The 24,828-nt window shown below is 35.6% G+C and overlaps 2 protein-coding genes across 5 annotated transcripts in view; one reads left to right on the top strand and one right to left on the bottom strand.

Annotated features, from left to right (window-relative positions):
* Positions 1 to 989: 989 nt before the first annotated feature.
* On the bottom strand, positions 990 to 23,701 carry LOC125655095 (tripartite motif-containing protein 2-like). Of its 4 annotated transcripts, none has more exons than XM_048885264.2 (3): positions 23,550 to 23,701; positions 19,962 to 20,094; positions 990 to 2,940 (listed from the first exon to the last, which is right to left on the bottom strand). In XM_048885264.2, the coding sequence occupies exons 2-3, from the start codon at positions 20,037 to 20,039 to the stop codon at positions 1,261 to 1,263; spliced, it is 1,758 nt and encodes a 585-aa protein (XP_048741221.2). In that variant the 5' UTR covers positions 20,040 to 20,094; positions 23,550 to 23,701; the 3' UTR covers positions 990 to 1,260. The 4 variants fall into 4 exon arrangements, with proteins under 4 accessions (XP_048741221.2, XP_048741222.2, XP_048741223.2 ...); XM_048885265.2 differs by lacking the exon at positions 23,550 to 23,701 and adding an exon at positions 20,262 to 20,436; XM_048885266.2 differs by lacking the exon at positions 19,962 to 20,094 and having other exon boundaries at positions 23,550 to 23,695.
* The window catches only part of LOC125653998 (serine/threonine-protein phosphatase 6 regulatory ankyrin repeat subunit B-like), a 1,068,599-nt gene continuing 1,049,388 nt past the window's right edge, over positions 5,618 to 24,828 (top strand). The window contains exon 1 of the mRNA XM_056142805.1: positions 5,618 to 5,790. The gene's annotated coding sequence lies outside the window, so the exon portion shown is untranslated. The remainder of the gene's footprint in view (positions 5,791 to 24,828) is intronic.

The following is a 24,828-nucleotide window of genomic DNA, read 5'->3' on the forward strand; positions in this document are numbered from 1 at the left end:
AAGGTGAAGATAACGAACAGTGATCAATCTCATAACTCCTACAAGCAATACAAAATAGATCGTTGGGCAAACACGGACCCCTGGACACACCAGAGGTGGGATCAGGTGCCTAGGAGGAATCGACATATGAATGAAAGTTACTATTGTTGATGGACAAAATGTTGATTATACATCTTTATGTATAAACTTCTTCGTGTAAGATATCACCAATGATATCATTATTCGTATACATGAGCTTTTCTGTATTCCGTTGTTTAGGAGAGGACGCTTTTAAGAATATATGTCCAATCATTTTGTGTATAATATCTTCACAATGAAATATGTTCAATTCAGGAAGTTTGCATAACCTTTTTTCCGAAGAACCATAAAAATATGATGCGTCACAATTACATGCAAACATCATCATGTAGTGTAAGTTGGAGTTGGTTCACTCAGTGCTCCATTGGTCTTGAAGGGGACATACACATGCATATAGACGAAAACTTATTCAGAGTGTAAAGAATCCCCTGCATTCAATGTGTCAGATTTATATGCCAACATACTCATGTATAATAGACTCATAATTGTTCGTAACATGGTCGTAGGTTCTGAGGGTTTAATAACAATTTAGGGTTTAAAATGGTACATACTAAGGTTTAGAAAACTGCTCTACAACTTTTCTCACGTATCGAATTTGGAAAGCATGTAAAATCATTTGCAAGCGTCCTTATTCAGTATAGGCGTAGCTTTTATGTCATGCCCAGTGGATTTTGTGAGGTCACAAGACGGACTTTTTAATTCTACACGTATGTAGGAATATATATTAAAAAGTATCAAAAATATTCTATAAAACCACAAGGGTGGAGTTAATCAAAATGATTTGCTATCATTCTGATGTAGTGTAGAATCTTCTTTCTTGACAACATGACATCCGGATGGGGCCACAGTAGGGATAAGACTATATGGGCAAATGATTTGAAAATCTTCTTCAGGATAACAAGAATACAATATATAATGTAGTTTGTTATTTTCCAGCTTTCCATAGCAAGGTTGGTGCAAAGATTTAAAATTAATGTTTGATGTGGGGAAATGAAACTGCAAACGTGAGTGTTATGGCCCACGGGCTATTTATGTTCTATAAAGCAATGATTATATGTTCTTGCACAATTTGTAAATTGAACAAACGAAACATTGTCATATCAATATCACCAAGTCACGTCTGTATCAAAAGCACTGTGTGAACTATGGCATTATATGACGCCTATATGTGATACCATGTGTTTATTTCATGTACTGAATCACTTTCACTTCTCCTGAGTGAACTAACCCTACCCACAACCTCCCCTCACTATCCACACTCAGTCCATTGGGATTATCTAGTCCACAATTGTCCACACATCTCAAGAACTCTCCGTTTTGATCCAGGATGTGTAGACAGGCATTGTTGTAATCTGTCACAATGATCTGACCTATGGAGTCAGTCGCTGTATGTCCAGGATTAAATGACTCCTTTCGATTGGCTGGTGTACCATCGTATCGGAATCGGACCTTTCCTGACTTGTCCACCACGACCACGGCCTTAGCATTACTATCAGAAGCACAAATGTCCCCATTGTTGTTCTCCACCACACGCAGTGGGTATTTCCCTCCTTTATAGATTGGTTTTCCATCTTCATCTCTATCTATTTCTTGTTTCACTGTGTGTCCCTGATAACGGACAATTTTATTTTTGCCTTTGCCAGTATCATACATAGTGACCAGAATGTCTCCTGACTTAGCACAACAGAGTCTGCCCGGATGCCAGCCCTGTGGTGTGGTTATCAGTGTCTCTGTTCTCCCGTGTCTGACAATGTTCACAGTTCTATTGGGATGATCACTGTATACCAGTTCTCCCTGTGTGGTCACTGTAATGGCATTAGGCCAGGTTTTACATGTGGTGGTGACAGTGTTCTGTATTGACCCATTTATGTGAACACGTTTTATGGTTTTATCCTCACCACTAACCCAGGCTTCATCCACTCCCACACAGGCAACATTGTATAGAGAATCAACTCCGGTAGGAATGGTTGTAATTGATTTTGCTTGGTCTAATAACTTTTGCAAAGTTGTATAGGAAGCTTCATCTGCTTGACATGATAAAGTTGTCTTCGTCAGGCTAGCCTTGTATTCTCCTAATTCCAGGCTGAGTTCTCTCCCTTGGACTGTGTTCGTTTTGAGTGATGGCAGTTTGACATCAATATCAGCTGGCATGTTCCTGTATTCCTCGAGTTTAGATTTGTAGTTGGTGACTTCAGACATTTTTTTGGAATTGAGGAGCTCTTTGTTTTGTTGAACTGTTTTAATCATACCTGGGATTCGATTTTTTATTTCACATTGGTAAGATTTTAGAGCAGCCATGTGATTTTCTTTCATGGACTTAATTAAAGAACTGATCTTATTAAAAATAGAATCGACTTCTTTATGCCAGAATCTTCTATGCTTTTCTTTTTCTATTTCCAGTTCATCAAATTTGGCCATTGTAATAGATAATTTGCTTACTGATTCTTCATTTTTCTTCCTATACAGAGGAATAATGGTGGATTCAATTTCCTGAGTTTCTTTTTCAATATCTTTTTTCTTGGTGAAAATACCGGACAGATCTATACATTTATGTCCATTATGGCGACCAAGAATGCATTTCAGACAAACTGGGATATCACATTGTTGGCAGTGGGCTTCACATATCTTATTTGGGTGAAATTCACACTCGGGGAAATATAGTCGTACCTTTCTGTCTTTGAAATGAACAATGTCATGTGGTTGGTACTTGAGCTTATCCACGTGTTTACCAACACAGTCCACACACAAACTGAGTTGACACCTGTTGCAGAACTGATAGGTAGGCTTGACACAAAGGTCACAGTTGATGACCTCCTGTGCCTGGGTGGTCAGCGTGGCCATTGTGTATGGTAGAAGCTGGATCTGTAAATAGTTAAAAATCTTTTATTATATTTATATAAAAATATTTGATGGTGATTTAAAGACAAACTGGGATTAAACAATATACCAGTATACACATATATCACAGTACACAGATCACGATCCAAACATTTAGTTTGGTCTATCTTGTTGTTATTTCTTCTGTGTTAAATAACAAATTTATTAGCATTTTATATTGATAGCATATACTTGCTTTTTGACAGCATTACTGATTATTTATCTCTGTTATTTTCCCTGTGTTAAATAACAAATTTATCAGCATTTTATATTTATCGCTTATTTTTGCTTTTTGACACCATTACTGATTATTTATCTTCATGCGATCCATGTCAGGAATTTTGGCTTAATGTCTTATTTGGTAAGGAAATGTTATACATATACGTAACATTGAAAGTTTAGCCTCTAAATATAAGTTTTGATTTTTGAATACTAGTGTAAAATGTGACTTGCTCAGGTAGAGCATGTGCTAGAAAAGGACTTTTTAAAAAAAACCATTTCAATCGAATACGCCACCCGGCACTTTCAATTCTCATTTACTATAACCATGTACGCCACAGAATAACTAATCTAACTGCAACTTCTGCTAATTTACTTTTCTTTTTTGCAATCGTAGCGTGAGAAAGTTTGCTCATGATCAGAATGACCGACTTCAAAGCCTCAGTCACAACCGGTAGCATTCGATCATGCGTCCTCTGTATTTTTTCGTGGTAGATGAGAGTTGTAAAGGTTGTAGAGGCAGAAAATGATAGCAATAAAAAGGTCTAATCGTAGGATGGGAGTAAAAATAACGTGAGGCGAACAGCTTTGAGGATGAGTTTTGTTTTTTTGGGTTTTTTTTGGTTCCAAACCAATGAAATATTTTTACACTCTTATATAAGATGTCTCATAACTTCTATTTCTAGACACAGAAAACTTTTCTTATACCATTCTTTTTTTTCCACTTAAACATGTACTTTTTACAGGAAAGTAAATTATGCATCAGTTTATAATTAAATTCAATAATATTTCTATCTAAACCCAATTTGATTTTCTGTTTATAAATGTTTTTCTACATTTCTTTACTAACATTATATTCTTTGTGATACAAATTGTGGTGCGTATGTGATATTATTTAAATATTGCATGTAGTTGATGGTAGCATTGAACATTTTTACCCCTAGAGGCGTAGCCGAGGTTGACAATGGTTTCTCGAGGGTTGAAAATCTTCAATGTTACCCTCAACTACATGCAATACTTGTTTTATTATACTGAATGTTATATAAACAACAAAGCAGGAAAAACTTACGTCTGTTTACATTTGATCAATCACTATCATGCGATATCTCGTATATCGATACGGGTATTCGCGTTTATTACAAACGCTCAAACGACGTCGTCTAACAATCTACGGCGAACCGTACGCGCGTAAAATTGACGCATGTGATATTTTTTTTATAATATCACCCGTTGTCATGTACTGTTGCCCGTTGCTAGATACTATCACCCTGAAGCGCATGTTTTCTGTTCTCAGAGGGTAACAATATGTTTTCCAAATGCTTCTCGACCAATCAGATTTGAGTATTTTACATGAAAGTATAATAAAAATAATTTACTCATAGAAAAAATTACATGTTTGTTTTTCAACCATACAATATTCATTAAGAAAATTGAAATATCTTTTATCTTTAATGTTTATAAATATTTATTCGTGTCCATGATTTTTTCTCTCTAATGTATTCAAAATCTGATTTGACTTTTTTTATATTTACAAAGCACATTTGGTTCTTTTTTCTTCTCCCTTTTCTTTGCAAGTCATTTGGCACAAAATATCGATGATTTCACTTGGAGTTCAAACCTTGGCATTCAAATAAAGAATAGATTAGCAAACCCCAAATCCGCTCAGTTTGATCAGCAAAATGATAAAATTGCAAAAATGCCATTTTCAATGAAAATATCCACAAATTCAGGTGGTTTTCCTTTCAGAAAACATACAGCGCATGCTTCGAGCAAATTCATATTCAAGTATGTTTTTCATCTTCAAATGATACACAATATACATCATTTTCGTTTTGCTCGACAAATGCGCACATCTTTTCCTGAGCAATAATCTGTATGACATTTGACAGTTTTCAGGCTTATTTTGAAAAAAAGGCGGGAAATTTCTTATTCATGATGTTATAATGCTATCCAATTAGGAATATCATTCTGATTTTGTTGACATAGTATACCTGGCATATATTTTACTTTCTTAAAACACAGATTAAGGTTAATGCCAGACACATTTTATAGAGAGAAAAATGTTAGACCTTTTTATGTATACAATCGTACCTTGTTTTTTCATCAATGTTCACAAAACTGTTATCATTAAATAAATCTTTTACACATTTGATATGTTTATCCAATTTCTAAAATATATAGGCCTGCTATTAAGGTAGCGACGGATAGCAACCACGTGATCAGTAAAAATTGTGTATTTTCACGTGAATTTATTTTCCGGAATTCCATACTCTGTCATAGAATAGTTGAAAAACAAAAAGGGGTTCCGAAAGTGTTTAGTTGCTGTGACTGACTTTCCTAGAAAATCAGTACATACCAAATATTAAGTATACGTCAATGTCTGTAATAATGGGAGATCAAATGTTTCGTCTGTTTGATACTTTTGCCAAATGAAATGTTAAACCACCAATCCATGTGTAGATGCACTACGCAAACAAAGTTGTTGATTGATGCATCGTAATGTCCAAGTGATGAATGCTGCGAGATTAAATACTGTTTACACAGTCATTGAGAGGCTAAACAAAGTTTCTTCCAAGAAGAGGAATTTGGTGGATGCATTCAACATAGTTTCGTTTGGTGAGTAATGCCGTAAAATATTCAAAAGTTCAACTCAAATTGCCTCTGCTATTTCACAACGCGATTTATAATAACATCTGTAAGTTTAAACACACGACATATAGTAGATGTATTATTTTGTATGTATTTATGTATTCCATGTGTGCCTAAAATATAACTCCCACCTGTGCATGTAATTGTAAACGGATGTCATGTATATGTATTCCACATTTGTAAACATGGGCTCTCACAAGTTTGTCTCTTTTATTATGAAAATAACGTACCTTGAACTACATGTATCAAAGTAATGAAAAACAAATATCTGTATCGATCTACATGTACTATGTAGGGGTATAGGGGAACCGGATAGAGAGTGGAAAGGGGGAGGGGCATGTATTGAATTATAATTCTCTAGGCTATAATAGTATGCATACTATTACTTAGAAATTTAAAATTTCAGTGACCTAAGAAATACATGTATATCAAAACTGAGGTTTCGTAGTTCACACAAACATGTAGGTTGACAAAACCTTTCTAAAAATTATGTAAATTGATGACAAGCCTGCATGTGCCCCCTCATAGGCAAATGAATGTATTGTACATGTATATATAAGTAAGATATGTATACTAAATGTGTGTCCTTCTCCTGACCCACATTTTGTAAATAAAACAGATATGATCAGAGTCTATGGCAGTTTATGAAAACATATAATATGTCATCTCATATTGCAATATATAATTTTAAAACATCAGTATTTAAATTTTCACTGAATATGTGTTGAGATACAATTTCAAAATTCCCATTGTCTGACACAGTCTAATTACTCAATGGTATAATAAGCCTAACTATGCCAATATCAGTTATGATGATCTTTTTCCTAGGCATCAGCCTGAGGACCAATGGAGGTTAGATAGGACCAGTACAGGTAGCCTAGGTCACGCAAGCCGTTTGACTTACCACTCAAACGCCTTGGAGCGTTCTATTTAAAAATGTTACACCGCGAGGGGTCGCTATCAAAAAATGGAAATGGCGACACCGAAGAAAACAAAGACCACAGCTGTTGTTCCAAATGTCAGTTTATGTGTCGCTTGTTCTAAAGAAAGCAAACGTTGTGTTTTTGCAAGTTCGAAACTTGGTCCTTCATTAGAGAAACCAGTGACGATATGACCAGAATTATACTGACTTCACAAGAACTAGTTTACTATGCAGGTCTTCTTCAAACATTAATTGCGGTAGAATCGTATACAATAGCGATTTCCCATAGCCTGTTGGTAATACTGCCAACATGTCTGACCTATTTGCTAATTTAAATAAACACTCTTTCTGTAAAGGTTTCAGCGAGAATTCGATTTTAAAATCTGATAAAACTTTGTTTATCTTCTGTTCGACTGCGTCCGTCATCGTTATGCATCAACCAATCAGCTGCTTTATCAGAATTCGGATAAGCCTCGTTATGGAGTGTAAATGTTTATCGTAGAATGCTCCTAGACGTTTGTCTCGTAAAACACTGCATTGACAAACGTGTAGGTGACCTAGTACAGGTTGAAGTGGGTTTCGAGTCAACAAGTTCAACAGCAAGAGAGGTACTGTGTTTTCTTTAGATAATTTTCTTTTTCATTTTAACAACAGACAGCATTTGTAAAGACAATTCTGAGTATATCAGATATTCATCTTTTTTTCTATATTGAAATATATGTATCTATATTTTGAACAGGTACTCCATTTACAGTGATGATGACATATTCCCTGGACCCCCAAAACTCCACAAATTTTGGGACTTGGATGAAAAACATTAATTCACTTATGAGCTCAGAGCAGTGGATGTTGTACAACATACTTTAAACTAAGTTGTGAATTTAAGGGAAAACAAGTACATGTACTCGTGTATTACATCTACAAGCCTTCTGAAAGACAATAATATTGCATAAATGTAAAGGTTTCACTGTTGGTTAGTCTTTCTTAGATATATTAGTAAAAAATGTGCACATGATAGAATACCAATTTCATAATTTCAATCAATGTGTTTGAATTTTCCTTGTAATTCAAAATTAGTTGAAACATACATCATTGATACATGTACATTAATGTACATCAAATTGTTAGAAAAGTTTCATAATGGAACTGATTCACCCCCCTCCCTTAAAAGTACAGTGAACATAGATGTTCATCTGGGGAAATTGCAGTTACTTAATGCAATATACATGCATTCTCAGTTATCCAATAGTGAGTTTTTGGTTCATTTTGAAACTACAATTAGGAATCTTAAACTTATGAAATACCCACTTATCTGTGAGGGCAAGATGGTTCAGATGGACTTAGTGATTCATGGGCAGTCAATGGGTCTCTTTAAATTGATATTAATTATATATTGAAATATGAAATCGTTATTTAAACATATTTGGTGTATTATACTGTATAGTAATATCAATTTCTTTCAAAAAATATGTATAAGTAATATTTTGGGTCCAGTTATTACAAGAAATTGTATGAAGAATAACTAAATATTTAGGCAATCATTGTGCGTGAAAAAAGGTCAACTGCAATAGCACACACTATAGAACATTCTTAAATGGCTCATAGAAACGTCTTGTATTGTGATGTTAAATGCTCAGTGTTGATTTGGGTATGCTTAATCATTTAAGCTATGGTAAGGTCAGTAGTTCTTCTCTTAAAATTCATTTCTGGAAGGGAGGGGGTAGGTTACAAAATCTGACATAGTTTCAGATTAAACCTCATTTGGTATATTTTTTCTATTCAATATTTTAGATATTACTTGAATAAAATCAGAAATTTTATGAGCAGATTTTTTTTTCCAGAAACTTTATGCCTGATAGTGTTTGGAAACGCCATATTTAGGGTAAATTTGGCCAATTGCCAAGTCGAATCATCCCAATGTTTTCCTTAGATTCATTTTGAATTTCTTATTAATGTTGATTTTGATTTGTATCTTTTTGTGTTTAATTTACATAACTATACATGACAAACAATATGTCTGGTGTCAATAACTTTTTATTGGCTTCTGTGTTAATTTGCTCAATTTGGGCATTTGTTCGCCTTTTGAGGCTGTAAAAGAAGGAATTTCAATCTCGCTCACCTCGAAAATTAACCTGATTACTTTTGTCGATTTTTTTTGTGTTTTAGGATGAAGTCCAAATATTATAATGAATAAAATTGAAAAAAAAATCAATAGTGATTGAGGGGGGGGGGGGGCAAGTTATCAGTAGCTACCTTAAACAAAAAATGCTTATTGTTCGAAATTGGTTTTGTACTATTTCATTACTGATCATTTTTTGCAAATTGGGGACTTTTTTTTTACATTGATTATAGTAAGTAAACACCTCTTTATAAAATTGTGGAAGTTTGGTAAATATATCAAAGTTCTTTAAATCAGTATAATTCAACTTAAGCATATATTCTAAATTTACATCTTCACGTCTTCATAGGTGATCAAGGTGGGAACGATAAAGTGATGACGTCATAGTTTTATAAATCGTGGTCTTAAGGCAGCTTTTAATGCGTGGAATTTAGATTGTACATCTATCACTGCAATACCACCATCTTCTATTTTACCAATCAATATTAATGTTGTGTTGTTTTTTTTTATTTCATTATATCTTTTGACCGCCATAGAAAATTAGAAATAAATCTGCATAGCTGTTTAATAAACGTTTCACTAGGAAGAGGTAAGATAGATGCAACATAAATGAATTTGTTTATGCCTAAAGTATAAATCGTTTCAGTTTTACCAAAAATTGTAAGTTTTCTCTTTTTCCACGACTCAAAAACTTTTTACTTTTTTAAACTTTATCAATCCATTTTTTGTAACATTCTTCTTTATTTACACCAATATATATTCCAAGGCATATTACAGATGATTCATTTACTTTTATTCCCTCAAATTTTCTATGTTACAATGTAACCTGCACGGACCTGTCAATTTACATTCGGTTTTATCCACATTTAGGTTTGATCCTGCATGTTTGTAAAATTCAGTGATTGTTTTACAGCCTCCTTTAAAGATTCTATACTATTAAGAAATAGTGTCAGATCATCTCCATGATGAAGAGCTTTATACTCCTTACTGAATTTAGAGGGTTAAACTCCTAAAATTTTATCATTTGTCTCTATCTTTAAGGCTAATATATCTGCAACAAATAGATACAGAATTGCCAAAATAGGGTATCCCTGTCTTATGCCTCGCGACATACGAGCGACATTGGTCGATAGTATTTAGGGTTCTTTTCACCTCCTTTTTATACAGGAGGGAGATAACAGCAGCTCTGTGAAAAGTCATTTCACCATTATTAAATATTACTTTAAGCGCTTTATAAAATAGGTCTTTTATATCATTCCAAAAATATTGGTGAAATTCGTTTGTAAGACTATCCAGTCCTGGAAAGCTGTTAGTTTTTAAATTTGTTACAGCCTCAGTGCATTCTTCGAGAGATGGAAAATGCTCACAATAGTCTGCATCGTTCTCACATTTTCTAAATCAATACACGATAGATAATTATCTATGCATTCATCTGATATATACTAGCGAAAAAAAAGAAACTGTGCATTATAAAATTTAGAATAATATTTCTATATTTATTGTTGATATTGATAAAATCTAAACAATCGATAAAGGTGGTGTTTTTTAACAATATGGTACCCGACTCAGATGCATGGACTTTTCCATGGTTAGTGAACACATGTTGTTTATTGAAGTGTTCGTACGCACGAGTTTTACTGGCCAATACTGTTTGGAGTAAGAAGTGTAAAAGGTTTGTTTGGACACTATTCGTTAAGAAAAGCACTTTAGTTTTTGACAAAATGTACCCTTCTGTCATGCCACGACTCAGGGAAAACCAATGTAATCGTGCTGTTGGGATGCTTCATGCTGGAATGGCACAACATATCGTAGCAAGACACTTTGGAGTTCATCGGAACACCCTCCAATCATTGTGGAGACGTTTCCAACAATCTGGTAACACTCAGGATCGACCAAGTTATGGGCGTCCTCGTGTGACGTCGCGTCCACAGGACAACCACATTAGACTTGTGCACCTGAGAAATCGTTTCCAGACAGCAAGTTTGACTGCTCGTAACATTCCTGGACTTCGACCAATCAGTCCAAGAACTGTGCGTAATCGTTTGCGCGAGCACAACATTATATCACGACGTCCAGCGGTGCGCCGAATACTGCTTCAACGTCATCGTATCGCTAGACTAGCGTGGTACAGACGACATCTGCGATTCAGAATACAGAACTGGGCCATTATTATGTTCACTGATGAATCCAGATTTCATTTGGATAGCAGTGACGGCCGTTGTAGAGTGTATCGTCGCGTTGGGGAGCAGTACCAGGACGCTTGTGTTGTGCAAAGTCGACAATTCGGTGGAGGTAGCGTTATGGTGTGGGGTAGAATAACAGCACGTGGAAGGAGCTCTCTACAAATTGTCAATGGAAATCTCACCGGCGTACGCTATCGAGACGAAATTATTCAGCGCCATGTGATACCCTTCATACAGACACAGCGTTATTAACTTTGTTAATTCAAGTTCGAATACCAGAGTCTTTCGAGTGTGCTGAAATTGACGTTATTCGACGTTAACATTAACGGATTATGAAATGTAACGAATTCATTTTTAACAGTATTACAAAAAATAAAATTTGTTCATTTTTATTTTTTGTTATTTTTTCATATATTAAATAATGCAGTTTCTTTTTTCCGTTAGTATATTATCAGACGAGTATAGACTTTTGTAGAAATCACACATAGCACCCACAATATCGTTGTATTCTATGCGAGTATCTTCATTAGCTTTCAATTATTTTATGCCACTTTGTTTCTACCTACTTTTCGTTAAATTGAGAAAGAATTTTGAACATTTTTCGCCTTTCAGTATCCATTTTGATAGTGACCTCACGAAGACACCTTTACATTTTTTGTCATATAACTCATCTAGTTCTTACCCTAGACTATGTTTTGCATTCGTATCTATAAGATTCAAGCTCCTGTATTTCATTTACTTCTTTTTGTAATTATTGATTTCATCTTATTTTTTGTATTTAGATTTGATTCTTTCGAAAACTGAATAGAAAACTCCCGAGATTTTATTTGAACTTTTCCCACTAATCTAATGGGTCTAACTCTTCAATATGTATCTCAATGATAATTTTAAGAATTTTTTATAGGTTACATCATTTATAAGAGTGTTATTAAGTTTCAAATATCGATTTTCCATCTGTGTCTATCTTAAACGTAATTTTTAATTACCTATGGTCAGACATTCTTTTCCCAAAGTTTAAACCTGAAATTTTTCGTATGATTATATTATTTCAATCGAATGTAAATTTTTATTCAAAAACACATAATTGATTCTACTACTAGGGATATCCTCCGAATTACACCACATATGACCTTTAAATGTTGGATGTTTTGTAGTTTTTTTTTAAAGAATCTGCATCTTTCTTTTATAGTGTTTGGTGCGTAAATTATTACAAAGGAAAAAACTTTACCATGTATTTTGCTTTTTCCGTCCAATGATGCGTGTTTTTCAATTATTTTTAAAATGAATGCTAACACCTCTACTAAAAGGTGAATCACTAAAACAATGAACCGATTTACCGAACCATCTTGAGTTATATTTAAATACATTTTTTCTCAACACAGTGCGTTTCTTGTAAAAAGATAATATCTATATTCATGCAAGGTGAAGATAACGAACAGTGATCAATCTCATAACTCCTACAAGCAATACAAAATAGATAGTTGGGCAAACACGGACCCCTGGACACACCAGAGGTGGGATCAGGTGCCTAGGAGGAGTAAACATCCCCTGTTTAACCATGTATATAACTTAACTCTTTTTTTGTCCGCATTTAATCCTCGAGCATTTACAGACAAACTATCCATGTAAGCTAAAAAGTTGAGGAAAGACACCAGTGATATATAAATACGTGTATATTCTAAGGCTTAGTTTGCATCCTAAATAGCCTTTGCTCTTTGGATATCTACATTTCGAATGACCTTGACCTTGACATACTGAATTCCGTACTCCGGGATTGATGGTGAACACCGAATACTAATCTCGGCTTGGCTGAATATTTGGACTGACGCCTTCAACGAATCTGGGAGTAGTCCTTCATAATTCATGTCTGGAAATTTACAGGTACGCGTGTATGTTAAGGCAGGTCATGCTTCATTTATGCACATAAACTGCATAATTTTTGAAATCTGTCTTACATAGAGAGAGGGAGCTACTAACTCTTAAAAACTATTTTGGTTGTTTACATGAGAACATTTTGTATCATAACAACATGACAAACATGTGCTTCCGTATGACGTCATTGCATGACTGTTATAAATAGATCATGGAGGTACCTTAATAGAAAATGTAAAAGTAACACATTATCCCAAGAATCAAATATTGGTCTAACTGGCGATAATGACGGTAAAATACCCATAGTATATCAGAATTACTGCTAGAATCCTACCACTTTCAATAAGAAATAATTATTGAACATTTAAACACGAAACCATCTAGCTCATGTTTTACATTTTGCATGATGCTATGTAGTTTTCTTTAAAAGTTTTCTTAACAGAGGATTCTATCAGTAATTGCCGTGTACATTAGTTTATGACCTTTCAAACGGTGTATAAAAAGTCTCTAAAAGTATGCGGGCTAATGTGCTACTTTTGCTGTTTTATTTCAGTCTGTGACAGAGGAAAATCGGATCGAAATGCTAAATGGAATGTTTTCTCAGTTAAACAATGATATCAACATACCTTCTTAATATCAATAAATTCTCAGCGTTTTACATATATATTCCATATATCCGATGTCATATATTTCAAATACTCCACATTTTGTCGATATTTGCATGACACACATAAACAAATTCCTTGCATGTGTCAACGTCACTCGATGTATAGTCATGACGTCATCAGTTTACTTTCATATCGATCAGACAGAAATTACACAACAGCAGTATAGCATTTCGAATTCGTTGGATCTTAGTAGCTGCATGGTTTATTTTATGCATAAATAAAACTTAAATAAAAAATAAAATCGGAATTGAATATATACTTAGTGATATACTTATTTCAATTATGACGTCACATTGTTTCGCGGATTTTATCCCAGTAAAAATTTTCATAACCTGCCTTAACGTATCCGCGCAGCTTCGACCGGTTCTAGCAATTAATGTGCATTTAGGTTACTTTTGCATTGCTTACCGTTTGGGTATGAAAATCCAAAATGAAAATAGTCATCAAATTTTCCGTTCAAATGATGACTTCCATGGCACAGCATTTTATCTCCTGAAACTGAAGAGTTCCTATAGTCTGTATTATCTAGTTATTGATACATTGTATCTCCACATACCGTATTGTCTTTCGTTAATGTGAAGAAAAAAACTATTGAAACTCTTCATTTTCGGGAGATAAATATTGCACCATGGAAGTCATCATTTGAATGGAAAACTTAGTGATAGTTTCTTTTATGGCATTTACATAATTTAACGGTAAGTAATGCAACAAAAGTGATAGAGAGTTAGTTTAACAGTCAAATCACTTATTTGAAGTAAACAGCAGTGCCACCTTAGTGCACATTAATTGTTAGATCCGACAGAAACTGAGAGTAAATGTCCAGACATGAATTATGAAGAACTGCTCCGAGATTCGGTGAAGGCGTCAGTCCAAATATTCAGCCAAGCCGAATCGCAGCCGAGATTACACCGAATACATGTAGGGATCACGGAAAAAGGTTGGAAAGAGGATTCTCAGAACCAGCAAAAGACACGAATTCCTTCTGGTTTTCTGCATAAGCATCACATAATTCAGATCCTGGATCATGACCTTCCTGCAGACAGATGCTACAATGTTTGGTCTCCGTACACTAGTATATCCAATGCTCGCCCCAGCAATTTGTACACATAGGCTTCTCTTTATTTGAATATTGACTTTTGTGATAGATGAGACATTTAAAGCTCGTACAAACAACTGATCTTGGCAAATATATGTCCTGGGGAAGACGTTTGTCATAGACAAACCTGTTCCCATTTAGAATACTTGTCATTTGATATTTAAAAAGAGCAGGTAGTCCTTTACCAACATTGTAAATTTGATGATCCCAGGAGTGTGAGGTTTTGGTATCAGGGTGGGGCTAAATGGTCAGTTACTAAATATGTGAACAATAGAAAATTTTAACTTCGTCTTGATGACTACCATTTCAGATCTTTTCAAATTTGATATGTAGCATCTTTGGAACAAGGGGGCATCAGTTGTATATTTCAGGACTCCTGCACCCCTGCACTACTTCTCTAGAACCGCAGGAGTGTAAGAAAAACCAAATCCATAGTGATGTAGAGAGTGGAAGCCTCTATCAAAAGTGTAAATTTCATGATCCCCGGGGTAGGGGTTCTGATCCCAGGGTGGAATCAAACTTAGTATATAATGTTTATGTGTAAAATATTTAGATAACATCTTCTTTAGAGCTATTGATGCTAAATTGAAACTAAATGAATGTTTAGAAGGAGAAGCCAATCCTTTACGAAAATTGTAAATTCCATGATCTTAGGGGTAAGGGTTTGGTTTCAATGTGGTGTCAAAATTATAATGATTTGAAAGATGTATTAAATCTGAATGTATACTTAGGAATAACAGAGAAGGATGTACAAAAATGGTGAATTTCACAACCCAACGTTTTGACTCTAGGATGGGTCCAAATTAGTCGTATCTTTTACTGTTATGCACATAATATATTATGAATGTAAAGCCTTTGATCAGTGTATGCACTTTTAGGGGTATTGAAGTTTTCAAAGCATATCTTGTTTTATGCTGTTGCTGAACATTAGTATTTAGCTTAGATATTCAGAACAGGAATTTTTTTTCTAGATTCCATAGCCCTTTGGAGTAGTGATACTTTTCACTAGTATTCATGTGACCGATAAGGCCTGTGTGCCTCTTGTTTATACCCCCCCCCCCCCTCCTCCTGCTTGTTTTACTTTTCTTTACAGCGATATTTTCTTTGTGCAAGTCTAATTCTAAATGACATGCTGTGCGAGTACGGGCTGCTTTTAAACCCGAAGAATAAGGTGTAGCATGTACGAGCATCCGTTTTACTCCAGAGACACGAGAAAACGTTTGTCCACTTTGCGGTCGACTACGTTTTGGACTACGGGTTGTCTTCAACACCAGCAACACGAACGCACGCCTACCTATGCTTTTGTACAAATGTAGCAGGGAAAATAAACATAAATCACATACAATGAAATATTAGTGTTAGAATTTCGATAAACACATGTATAGTGTTTTGTTTTTATTAATTTTTATTTTACAACATGCAACCAACCAACCTTTATTTTTAAAGTTAGAGTGCATGCATATCTTATATGACACTGTAAATTGAGACTTGGGGCTATATTACTATGGAATAGCTTGATTGATTGTATTTTGTTTAATGTTCCTCTTTTTCACTCATATGAAGGTTTTACTAGAGAATCAAATATAAAAGAGCACCGCTTCGCTTTAGAGCGAGTAAATCCCACGCATGCGCACAAGCCAGTGTTTTTCCTACATATTCTATTAAGAGGGACGCTTCTCACTGGCGACAAAATTCACGGTTACACCAGGGGCATGGTGTTCTATTCGTTTCTTGTGAAATCGTCGAGTTTGTTTTTCAATGTCTTTCATGCATGCTAATGGGCAGTAGACTTGTTCGACATTTTGCAAGAAGACCGTGCAAGACCCTTGCGTTCCTGTTTTTGTTGTACACCTAAATCCCGGAAGTGGAAGTACGGCCAGTTGTGGCCGAGGTTTAATGTGAAACGCATCGACACGTAATGGGATATTCTGTCTCGATTTTGATGAAAGGTGAAGATAACAAACAGTGATCAATCTCATAACTCCTATAAGGAATACAAAACAAGGAGTTGGGCAAATATAGACCCCCTGGATATACATGTACCAGAGGTGGGATTAGGTGCCTTGGAAGAGTAATCATCCCCTGTCACAATACATCCTTATCTATACGTCAATGTAATACTTAAACTTGTGTAATTTTAGACGCATGGACCAAAACTAATGCATGTACATCATGTAGTTTATGAACCTCTTTTTGTGCCCCCCCCCCCCTTCAAAGAAGAGGGGCATATTGCTTTGCACCTGTCGGTCGGTTGGTATGTCGGTTGGTTGGTCGGTCGGTCAGTAGACCACCTGTTGTCCGCTCAATATCTTGAGAACCATTCACTTCATCGTAATTATGTTTCATATGTGGGTTGGTTACGAATAAAAGGGGACCCCTATTGATTTTCAGATTAAAAAGTCAATGGTCAATCTACTCTGGACATAGGAAGCTGTTGTCCGCTCAATATCTTGAGAAACCTTTCCTGGACAGACATTAAAAGTGGTACACTGAACCATTGTGAGGAGTAGATGACCTCTAATGATCTTGAGGTCACATGGTCAAAGGTCAAACTGAACGAAGGAATATACTGTTCGCTCAATATCTGGAGAACCCTTTGCTTGACAGAAATTAAACTTGGTACACTGGTACATGTTCAGAATAATATAACCCCTATTGATTTTGAGGTCACATGGTCAAAGGTCAAGGGTCAATCTGGACATGAGAAAATACTGTCCGCTTAAAATCTTGAGAATCCTTTGCTCTATAGACATCAAACTTGGTACACTGGTTCATCTTTAGAAGTAGATGACACCTATGGATTTAAACGTCACATTATCAAATGTCAAGGGTCAAACTGGACATAGGAATACACTGACCACTCAATATTTAGAGAACCCTTTGCTCGACAGACATCGAATTTGGTACACTGGTACATCGTAAGGAGTATATGACCGCTATTTATTTTGAGGTCAGATGTCAAGGGTCAAACTGGACATAGGAAGATAACATCTGCTCAATACATTGAGAACTCTTCGATTGACAGACATTAAACTTGGCACACTAGTGCATCTTACGTAGATGGCCCCTATTGATTTTGAGGTCACATGGTCAAAGGTTAAGGGTCAAACTGGACATAGTAAAATAATGTCTGCACAATATCTTAAGAACCCTTTGCTTGACAGACATCAAACTTGGTACACTGGTACGTCTTAAGGAGTAGATGACTCCTACTGATTTTGAGGTCACATGCTAAAAGGTCAAGAGTCAAACTGGACATATGAATATACTGTCCATTCAATATCCTGAGAACCCTTTGCTTGAGAGACACCAAACGTGGTAGACATAAGGAGTAGGTGACCCTTATCAAACTTCGGTCCATATGGTCAAAGGCAAAGGGTTAAACTAGACATAGTAATACATGTATATTATCTCCAATATTTCAAGAATTCTTTGCTTGATTGACACCACACTTGGTACAATGGTACATCATAACGAAAATACCCCTATTGATTTTAGGTCACATGGTCAATCCACTTTGGACATAGGAAGATATTGTGTGCTCAATCAAGTAAATGTTGTATGAGTATAACCTTTTTCAATTTTGCATCATGGGGGACATATATGTATTACACATATTTCCTGTTATAATCAGTTATCCATTTTTAGTATTAAGATGCATAATATAGATTCATTGACGTTCAGATAAGTTTTCTCTTTATACTACTAGTAACAAAAATATGTTCAACCACGATTCTTTTGATATGTAGCCACTGGTACAAACTTGATAATCATGTTATTCAAATAATACTGAAATGTAACGATATTTCGCTTGATTTGTTGTTTTTTAGAAAAACGACGCATATAAATAATGATTTACCTTTCACTTTGAATTCCCGTATGTGCCTTTTCTGAAGAAATCTATATGCATTGTCCCATCCCGGTATTTCCCAGGCTGGGAAGTACTTTCGTTTTGGTAATTTATTCGTTCAGGCTAGGTTTATGCATCGTGTTTGCCTTTTATGCATCAGTGCCTCAAGTATTTGATACAAACTAATCTGCGACTCTTTATTGAACCAAGGAGTATAGATATAGATCTATAACAGGGGTGGATTTGGGATGTTCTGAGGAGGGGTACAACGCAAGTTTTATGTTTTCTGGCCAGGGGAGAGGGGATTGAAGACCAAACGTGGTCAAAAGTGCAACCCCCATAACCCCCTCTAGATCGGCCACTGTATAGTACAGTTATGAGATTCATCACTGTTCGTTATCTTCACTTTTTCATAAGTATGGATTTGCATTGCTAATGTGGATTCATTCTGTTTGATATAAAATGGTTTATTTAGCTTCATCAAATGTGTTGGCATACAAACATATAGAATACAATGTTATAGAAAAAGAATTACGTAACGATACTAATAAGAATTACAAAATAGTACACTATATGAGTGAAAAATTAAACAATATACAATCAATCAAATATACCACTAGGGTGCAGCATTGGTGCACTGAATCATCGAGCTACAGGTACACATGTAACGTTATAATTATACAGTTTATACTCTAAATCTAGAGCGTATGTCAAAGTACACGTCTAAATATTCATGATCACATAGTTTGCTAGGTGGATTTTATTTTCTTCATTTGACGTTCCTTCGTGGATTTTTCGTATTAAGACGTCATCAGCTATAGGTGAAGTACTACTTTAGATCTATGTTTTATCAACATTAATATCAAGAAGGCTTTTATTTCACTTTTGCTTTACATCCCTTTCATAATTTGTCGCAGATAGAGACACGTCTGCAGTTGCAGGTGACGTACAAGGAAATTTCTGACCTATGCATGGCATTTAGGAATATAGGTGAGGATTCTTCATCTGCTAGCGCTTAATGTCACATGGGACTTCAGGAGTAAAAATGTCATTCCCTAATGACGCATGACGTTTGCTTCTAATGTTTTGCGTTTGGCAATGGAGTAGACACTACTTATGTTAAACGCCTTAGATTTGACGCGATCAAAGAGATTGAGAAATGAACCGGAGACCTGCCGGTTGTAAAGTGAGCTTCCGAAACACAGGACTATATGCAAATGATCTTGACATTTATTATTTACATATTTCGTAATACATGGGTTGTTTTGTTTTGTTATGTTGATACAGCCATTGCTTACATTGAGAAATAAATACACATTTATACCTTTATTATTGACACGATAGAGAATAATTGTAAATGTTTTAAATCAATATATTAGATGTGTGTTATCATTGAAGATGTATGAGTGTGCTCAAAAGAACACCTACACTTTGACGTCTTGGCGTGCAGACCATGAATTCAACCCTAGAGACCAGAACAAGGTCGCTCTCGATTGGTGAGTGCATGCAAGTAATCGATTTTCTCCTGAGTCGGCCACTTGTTAAGGATCAAAAAACTAATCTGACATGCAAAAATAAAAAAACATTATCATGAATCGGATAAAGTACCATACGAATTAGCACATTTGAGATTCGGGATTCATCCCTCTTTGAAAATGAATGACTCCGTTTATCTGATCAACATATAGGGCTTATGGCGGGTGTGACCGGTCGACAGGGGATGCTTACTCCTCCTAGGCACCTGATCCCACCTCTGATGTGTCCAGGGGTCCGTGTTTGTCCCTCTGTCAATGCTTATACATATAGAATGATATCTACTAAAGAAATGAATAACTTTGAAATAAAATTATTGTAATTGAATTTTTCTGTTTTATTTTTTTATACAGGGTTTCTTGTGTTGTATCTAGGTGTGTGGGGGGGGGGGGTTGGGGGTTGGGGGGGGGGGTGTTTGGGGGGTTCTTTTGCACGTCTTATACTTATATTTTTTTTTTACAAAGTGTTTTACTAATGGTTTTGTTTTCTATGTTTTACACAGGGATTTTCTATGTTTTACACAGGGATTTTCTATGTTTTACACAGGGATTTTCTATGTTTTATACAGGGATTTTTATGTTTTATACAGTGATTTTCTATGTTTTATACAGGGATTTTTATGCTTTATACAGGGATTTTCTATGTTTTATACAGGGATTTTTATGTTTTATACAGGGATTTTCTATGTTTTATACAGGGATTTTTATGTTTTATACAGGGATTTTCTATGTTTTATACAGGGATTTTTATGTTTTATACAGGGATTTTCTATGTTTTATACAGGGATTTTTATGTTTTATACAGGGATTTTCTATGTTTTATACAGGGATTTTTATGTTTTATACAGGGATTTTTATGTTTTATACAGGGATTTGCTATGGTTTACAAAGGGCTTTATTGGTATGTTTACACACGGTTTGTTTTCTCTATGTTTTACACAGTCAGATTTCTTTTTATGTGTTTTAGACAGGAATTTTCTATATTTAAAACAAATATTTTATATGTTTTACACAGTAAATACTGTCAAACTCATTCGTCATACCTCCTAAGAAAGGAAAGGGTCATAAGAAAACATCCAAAATCAGAGCAAGAACCCGATGTTTTGGAAACTTTGACATAGGTTTTTCAGTACCGGCCACACACAGGTGAAATGAAGCTTCAGCGACAGCACCCAGTTGTTGTTGTCGCTGCATCTGCAGTTGAATCAACTTAATTTCTAGTACTGTAAGCAGCACTAGTACTGTCATAGCAATATACGAGCGTCGTAGAAGAAAATGATTAAAACTCCCTAAGCCACTCCAGAATTTCTAGACTGCAAGCTAAACTGGTGGCACCACCAATAGTAAGGTCGTGCAACCAGTCGTGTTGGGTCGTAAGTAGTAGCACTACTGATCCTGAGGTTGTATGAGAGGTGACACCACCAATCTTCCGGTGCCAAAATCCAGTTGTACGAACAATCGAGCGACAATTTCACTCACGATCCTGCACGATTGGTGGTGCGTCCATGCGCGACTGGTGTTACGACCATGCAAGACCTGTCTGCGACTTTGAATCGCAGGTACGAAGTTTACAACATGATCTTCGACATTGCTGCGACTAAATTTTTTTTTTTTTAAATTGCTTTTGCGATCACCCACTACTTTGGGGATCATTCACGCGCTCTTTCTACGATATGCTCACGATTCCAAATAGGTTCGGTCGCAGCTAGGTCGTAACCAGCTCGCTAGCTCGTTGTGACTGGGCCTTTAGTCCCGGAAAATTTTAAGGGAAGTGGCTTAAAATTTGGTCTTTAAGATCTGTATGCGTGCTCAAAATTTCACAAGATGCGAGACCCGTGAGTTCCGTGGTGTATTGTTATTATAATACATGTATATCCCGTGGAGTCGAAGTACGGCCGGTTGATGTGAAACACATCGACACATAATGTCAAAATGCTGATATATTATGCTGCACATTCTATGTAATAGCTTGTTGCAATGCTCAAACATTCTGTAGAGTCGTATAGTGCCAGGGCCCAGCTAAAAGTCAACCAAAAAATAATAGGCATTTTCCCGAATTCATTTCTACATATTTTAGGAGGTATACGGAATTTCGGAATGAACTTTGGTAGTATTAAATGTAGATTGATTATGGATGAATATATTAGAAAACAAAGTAGAATTTAATGTCAATTGGTTTATTGTTTTTACATCGGCTAACTTGGGTACCCTATATTTAGAGTTCTATACCTTTACTCTTTAATCGTAAATTCGACCCCAGGCGATACAATTGCCTGTGTGTAAACGGAATAATCTGTAGTGAAAATCAGTGTGCAAAGACGGGCCTCACATGTTAGACAGCACTTCACCCAGTAACAGTTTGTAATGTACTAGATGTTCCTCATTTTATAATCAGTTATCCATTTTCAGCATTACGGTTAAAGATTTATTGACTTTGAGATAACATTTATCATTTGAGGTGCTACCTGTAACTACAATATTTCAATCCATGCTCCTTTCAACCGGTAGCCACAGGTACAAACTTGATAGGAATGTTATTACAAGATTACAGAAAGATATCGATGCATCGCTTGGTTTGTTGTTTTTAGAAATACGACGCATGTAAATAAAAGGTTTACACTGCACTGGAATGGCAGAGGCATACATGTAACTAGATATGCATGCCTAAAAAGGCAAGGCTTTGGGTCAGAGTTCTGATGGAGACCCTGGAAGCGTTTGCTGTGGACAAATTCTGGGCTTAGAATTTGAATATACCAATACTGTTTGGCAGTATCAATAATTCCATAATTTAAGTATTTACTAAATTCAGTCACAAACTTCTTAATTAATAGTTGCTGCATATAACTTTTATTTCTCTTTTGGCGAGTAACTTGAAGTCCAGTGAAGTTAAATGCTATGGGGAAATTCAGCTTGCGTATGTCACTGGAATCAATTGAAAAATTATTCGGTCTTTTCCGTCAAGTCGAGAAAAAACACGATTTTTTCTTCTCAAGTTAATGAATAGACCAAGGGATGTTTCCATTGCATTGGGCATTGAAATTGGAACTACTCAGTCATTTACATGTATCACCCGCATAAACGGCCGAATAGTCCCGTTTGCGGAGTTTGATGACGCAACCTTTATTTATAGATTGGAACCGTACAGGGTATCACATGGTCATATTCAAAGAGGGCGGCGAGTTAGCTTGCGCATACACAAGTACATCATTATAAGAAAACCGTAAGCAAAAAAAAAAAATATTGAAATAATTGCATCTTTCTAGGTTTATAATCTCTTTTAAAACACATTTTGATTTCAACCAAGAATATTACGTTTCTATTAGAAATACATGTCTATGGTCAACCCATTACCGTTATTTTAATGGAAAGAAATTTGTTGGTTTTTTTGTTTTTTTCCCCTTTACTGCCTTTCTTGACTGAACGATATACACGCCGTGGCTTACTACATGTAACGTATAGGCAGCTACGCCCCTGAATGAATTACCTTTCACTTTGAATTTCCGTTTGAATCCTCCATGAAGAAATCCATGGTCCCACCCCGATATTCACTACGTTGTGAAGTACTTTCAGTTTGGTATTTGATCTGGTTTATCACCAAGGTCCGGGGTTTGTAATATGCTCTGTGTTTACCTGTTGTGTACAATGTCGTGACCTAGGGTATTGCTAAATACATAATGTATTCAGGGGCGGATCCAGGAATTGTGGTTACGGGGGGGGGGGGGCACTTTATGAGGCAGTGGGCCCAGGGTGAAGCCCTGGTGGGGGGTCCAAGGGGCGAAGCCCACGGAAGCTTCTGAATTTTACAGATTTTATGGGCCTTGAAATATTTCTCCTATTAAGTCATTGGTACTATTTTCTATCATTTTAATAAGGTGAAATTGATAAAATGACCCAAATTTTAAGAGTTTTTTTTTGGAAAAAATTAAGTTCTTCCAATAAAGTAATTCAAGAAATCAAAGGATTTTGTCATTTGTTTCTCCGGGAATGGAAGAAATTATTGCTTCTTTTATTATTAGTACATTTTCCGAAATAAGATACCGCGATTTACCTTAAATTTGAAAATTTTAGGGGATGGGGGGGGGGGGGGGGGGGGCTCTAAATCCGCCACTGGTATTGATATCATGCCGAGTTCAGCATTTTGTAAAATTAAAAGGTTTATTATGAACAAAAGATGCAGAAATTACGGGGGAAATGGGAAGTCATCACAGTTCCCATCGTTTCACATGATTTATTTAGGTTTTCATTCTAATTCATAAATCAAAAGTTGTTATGAAAAATATTGGGGCAAGCGATTGTGGATATCACCCATTTTCTCCCTGCTTTGTAATTTTCTGAACACCCCATCTCCCATCGATTGTGACAGTATGTTGTTTAACAAATAAAACAAATTAAGAAAATGAAGGGGAAAAAATGCTGGAAAAAAACTTAAATTATTATTTAACTTCCTAATTTTAACACTTTTTTCTCAGGTTGCCACCTTACGAAACTATTTTATGAGCTTATCCCAATAATAAGAAATTTTCATCCTTCTGAAAACATTGAAAAGATAAAATAATTTTCTTTTTAAAAAAAAAATCAAAATTCCGCAAAATTACCCTTTTGAGAACGAACCAGATATTTTTTTCTTCAAAATAATGAACTTGTATTTGCTTTCAGTTACACATTTGGGACCCATTTTGCTCATGAGTTCCATGGATTTATAATAATACTATTCCTCACCTCTTCATCTTCAGTCAAGGGTTTCTGACCCGATCCGCTCCACA

Source organism: Ostrea edulis, chromosome 7, assembly GCF_947568905.1.
Source record: "Ostrea edulis chromosome 7, xbOstEdul1.1, whole genome shotgun sequence".
NCBI classification, from domain to species: Eukaryota; Metazoa; Mollusca; class Bivalvia; order Ostreida; family Ostreidae; genus Ostrea; species Ostrea edulis.

What these genes read in the sequence shown, in the direction of transcription:
- LOC125655095 (XM_048885264.2), bottom strand. Translation starts at nt 20,039, where the DNA reads ATGCACTCACCAATCGAGAGCGACCTTGTTCTGGTCTCTAGGGTTGAA. An exon ending in GCACGCCAAGACGTCAAAGT is followed by an intron (nt 2,941 to 19,961) that starts GTAGGTGTTCTT and finishes AACTATTTACAG; the next exon opens with ATCCAGCTTCTACCATACAC.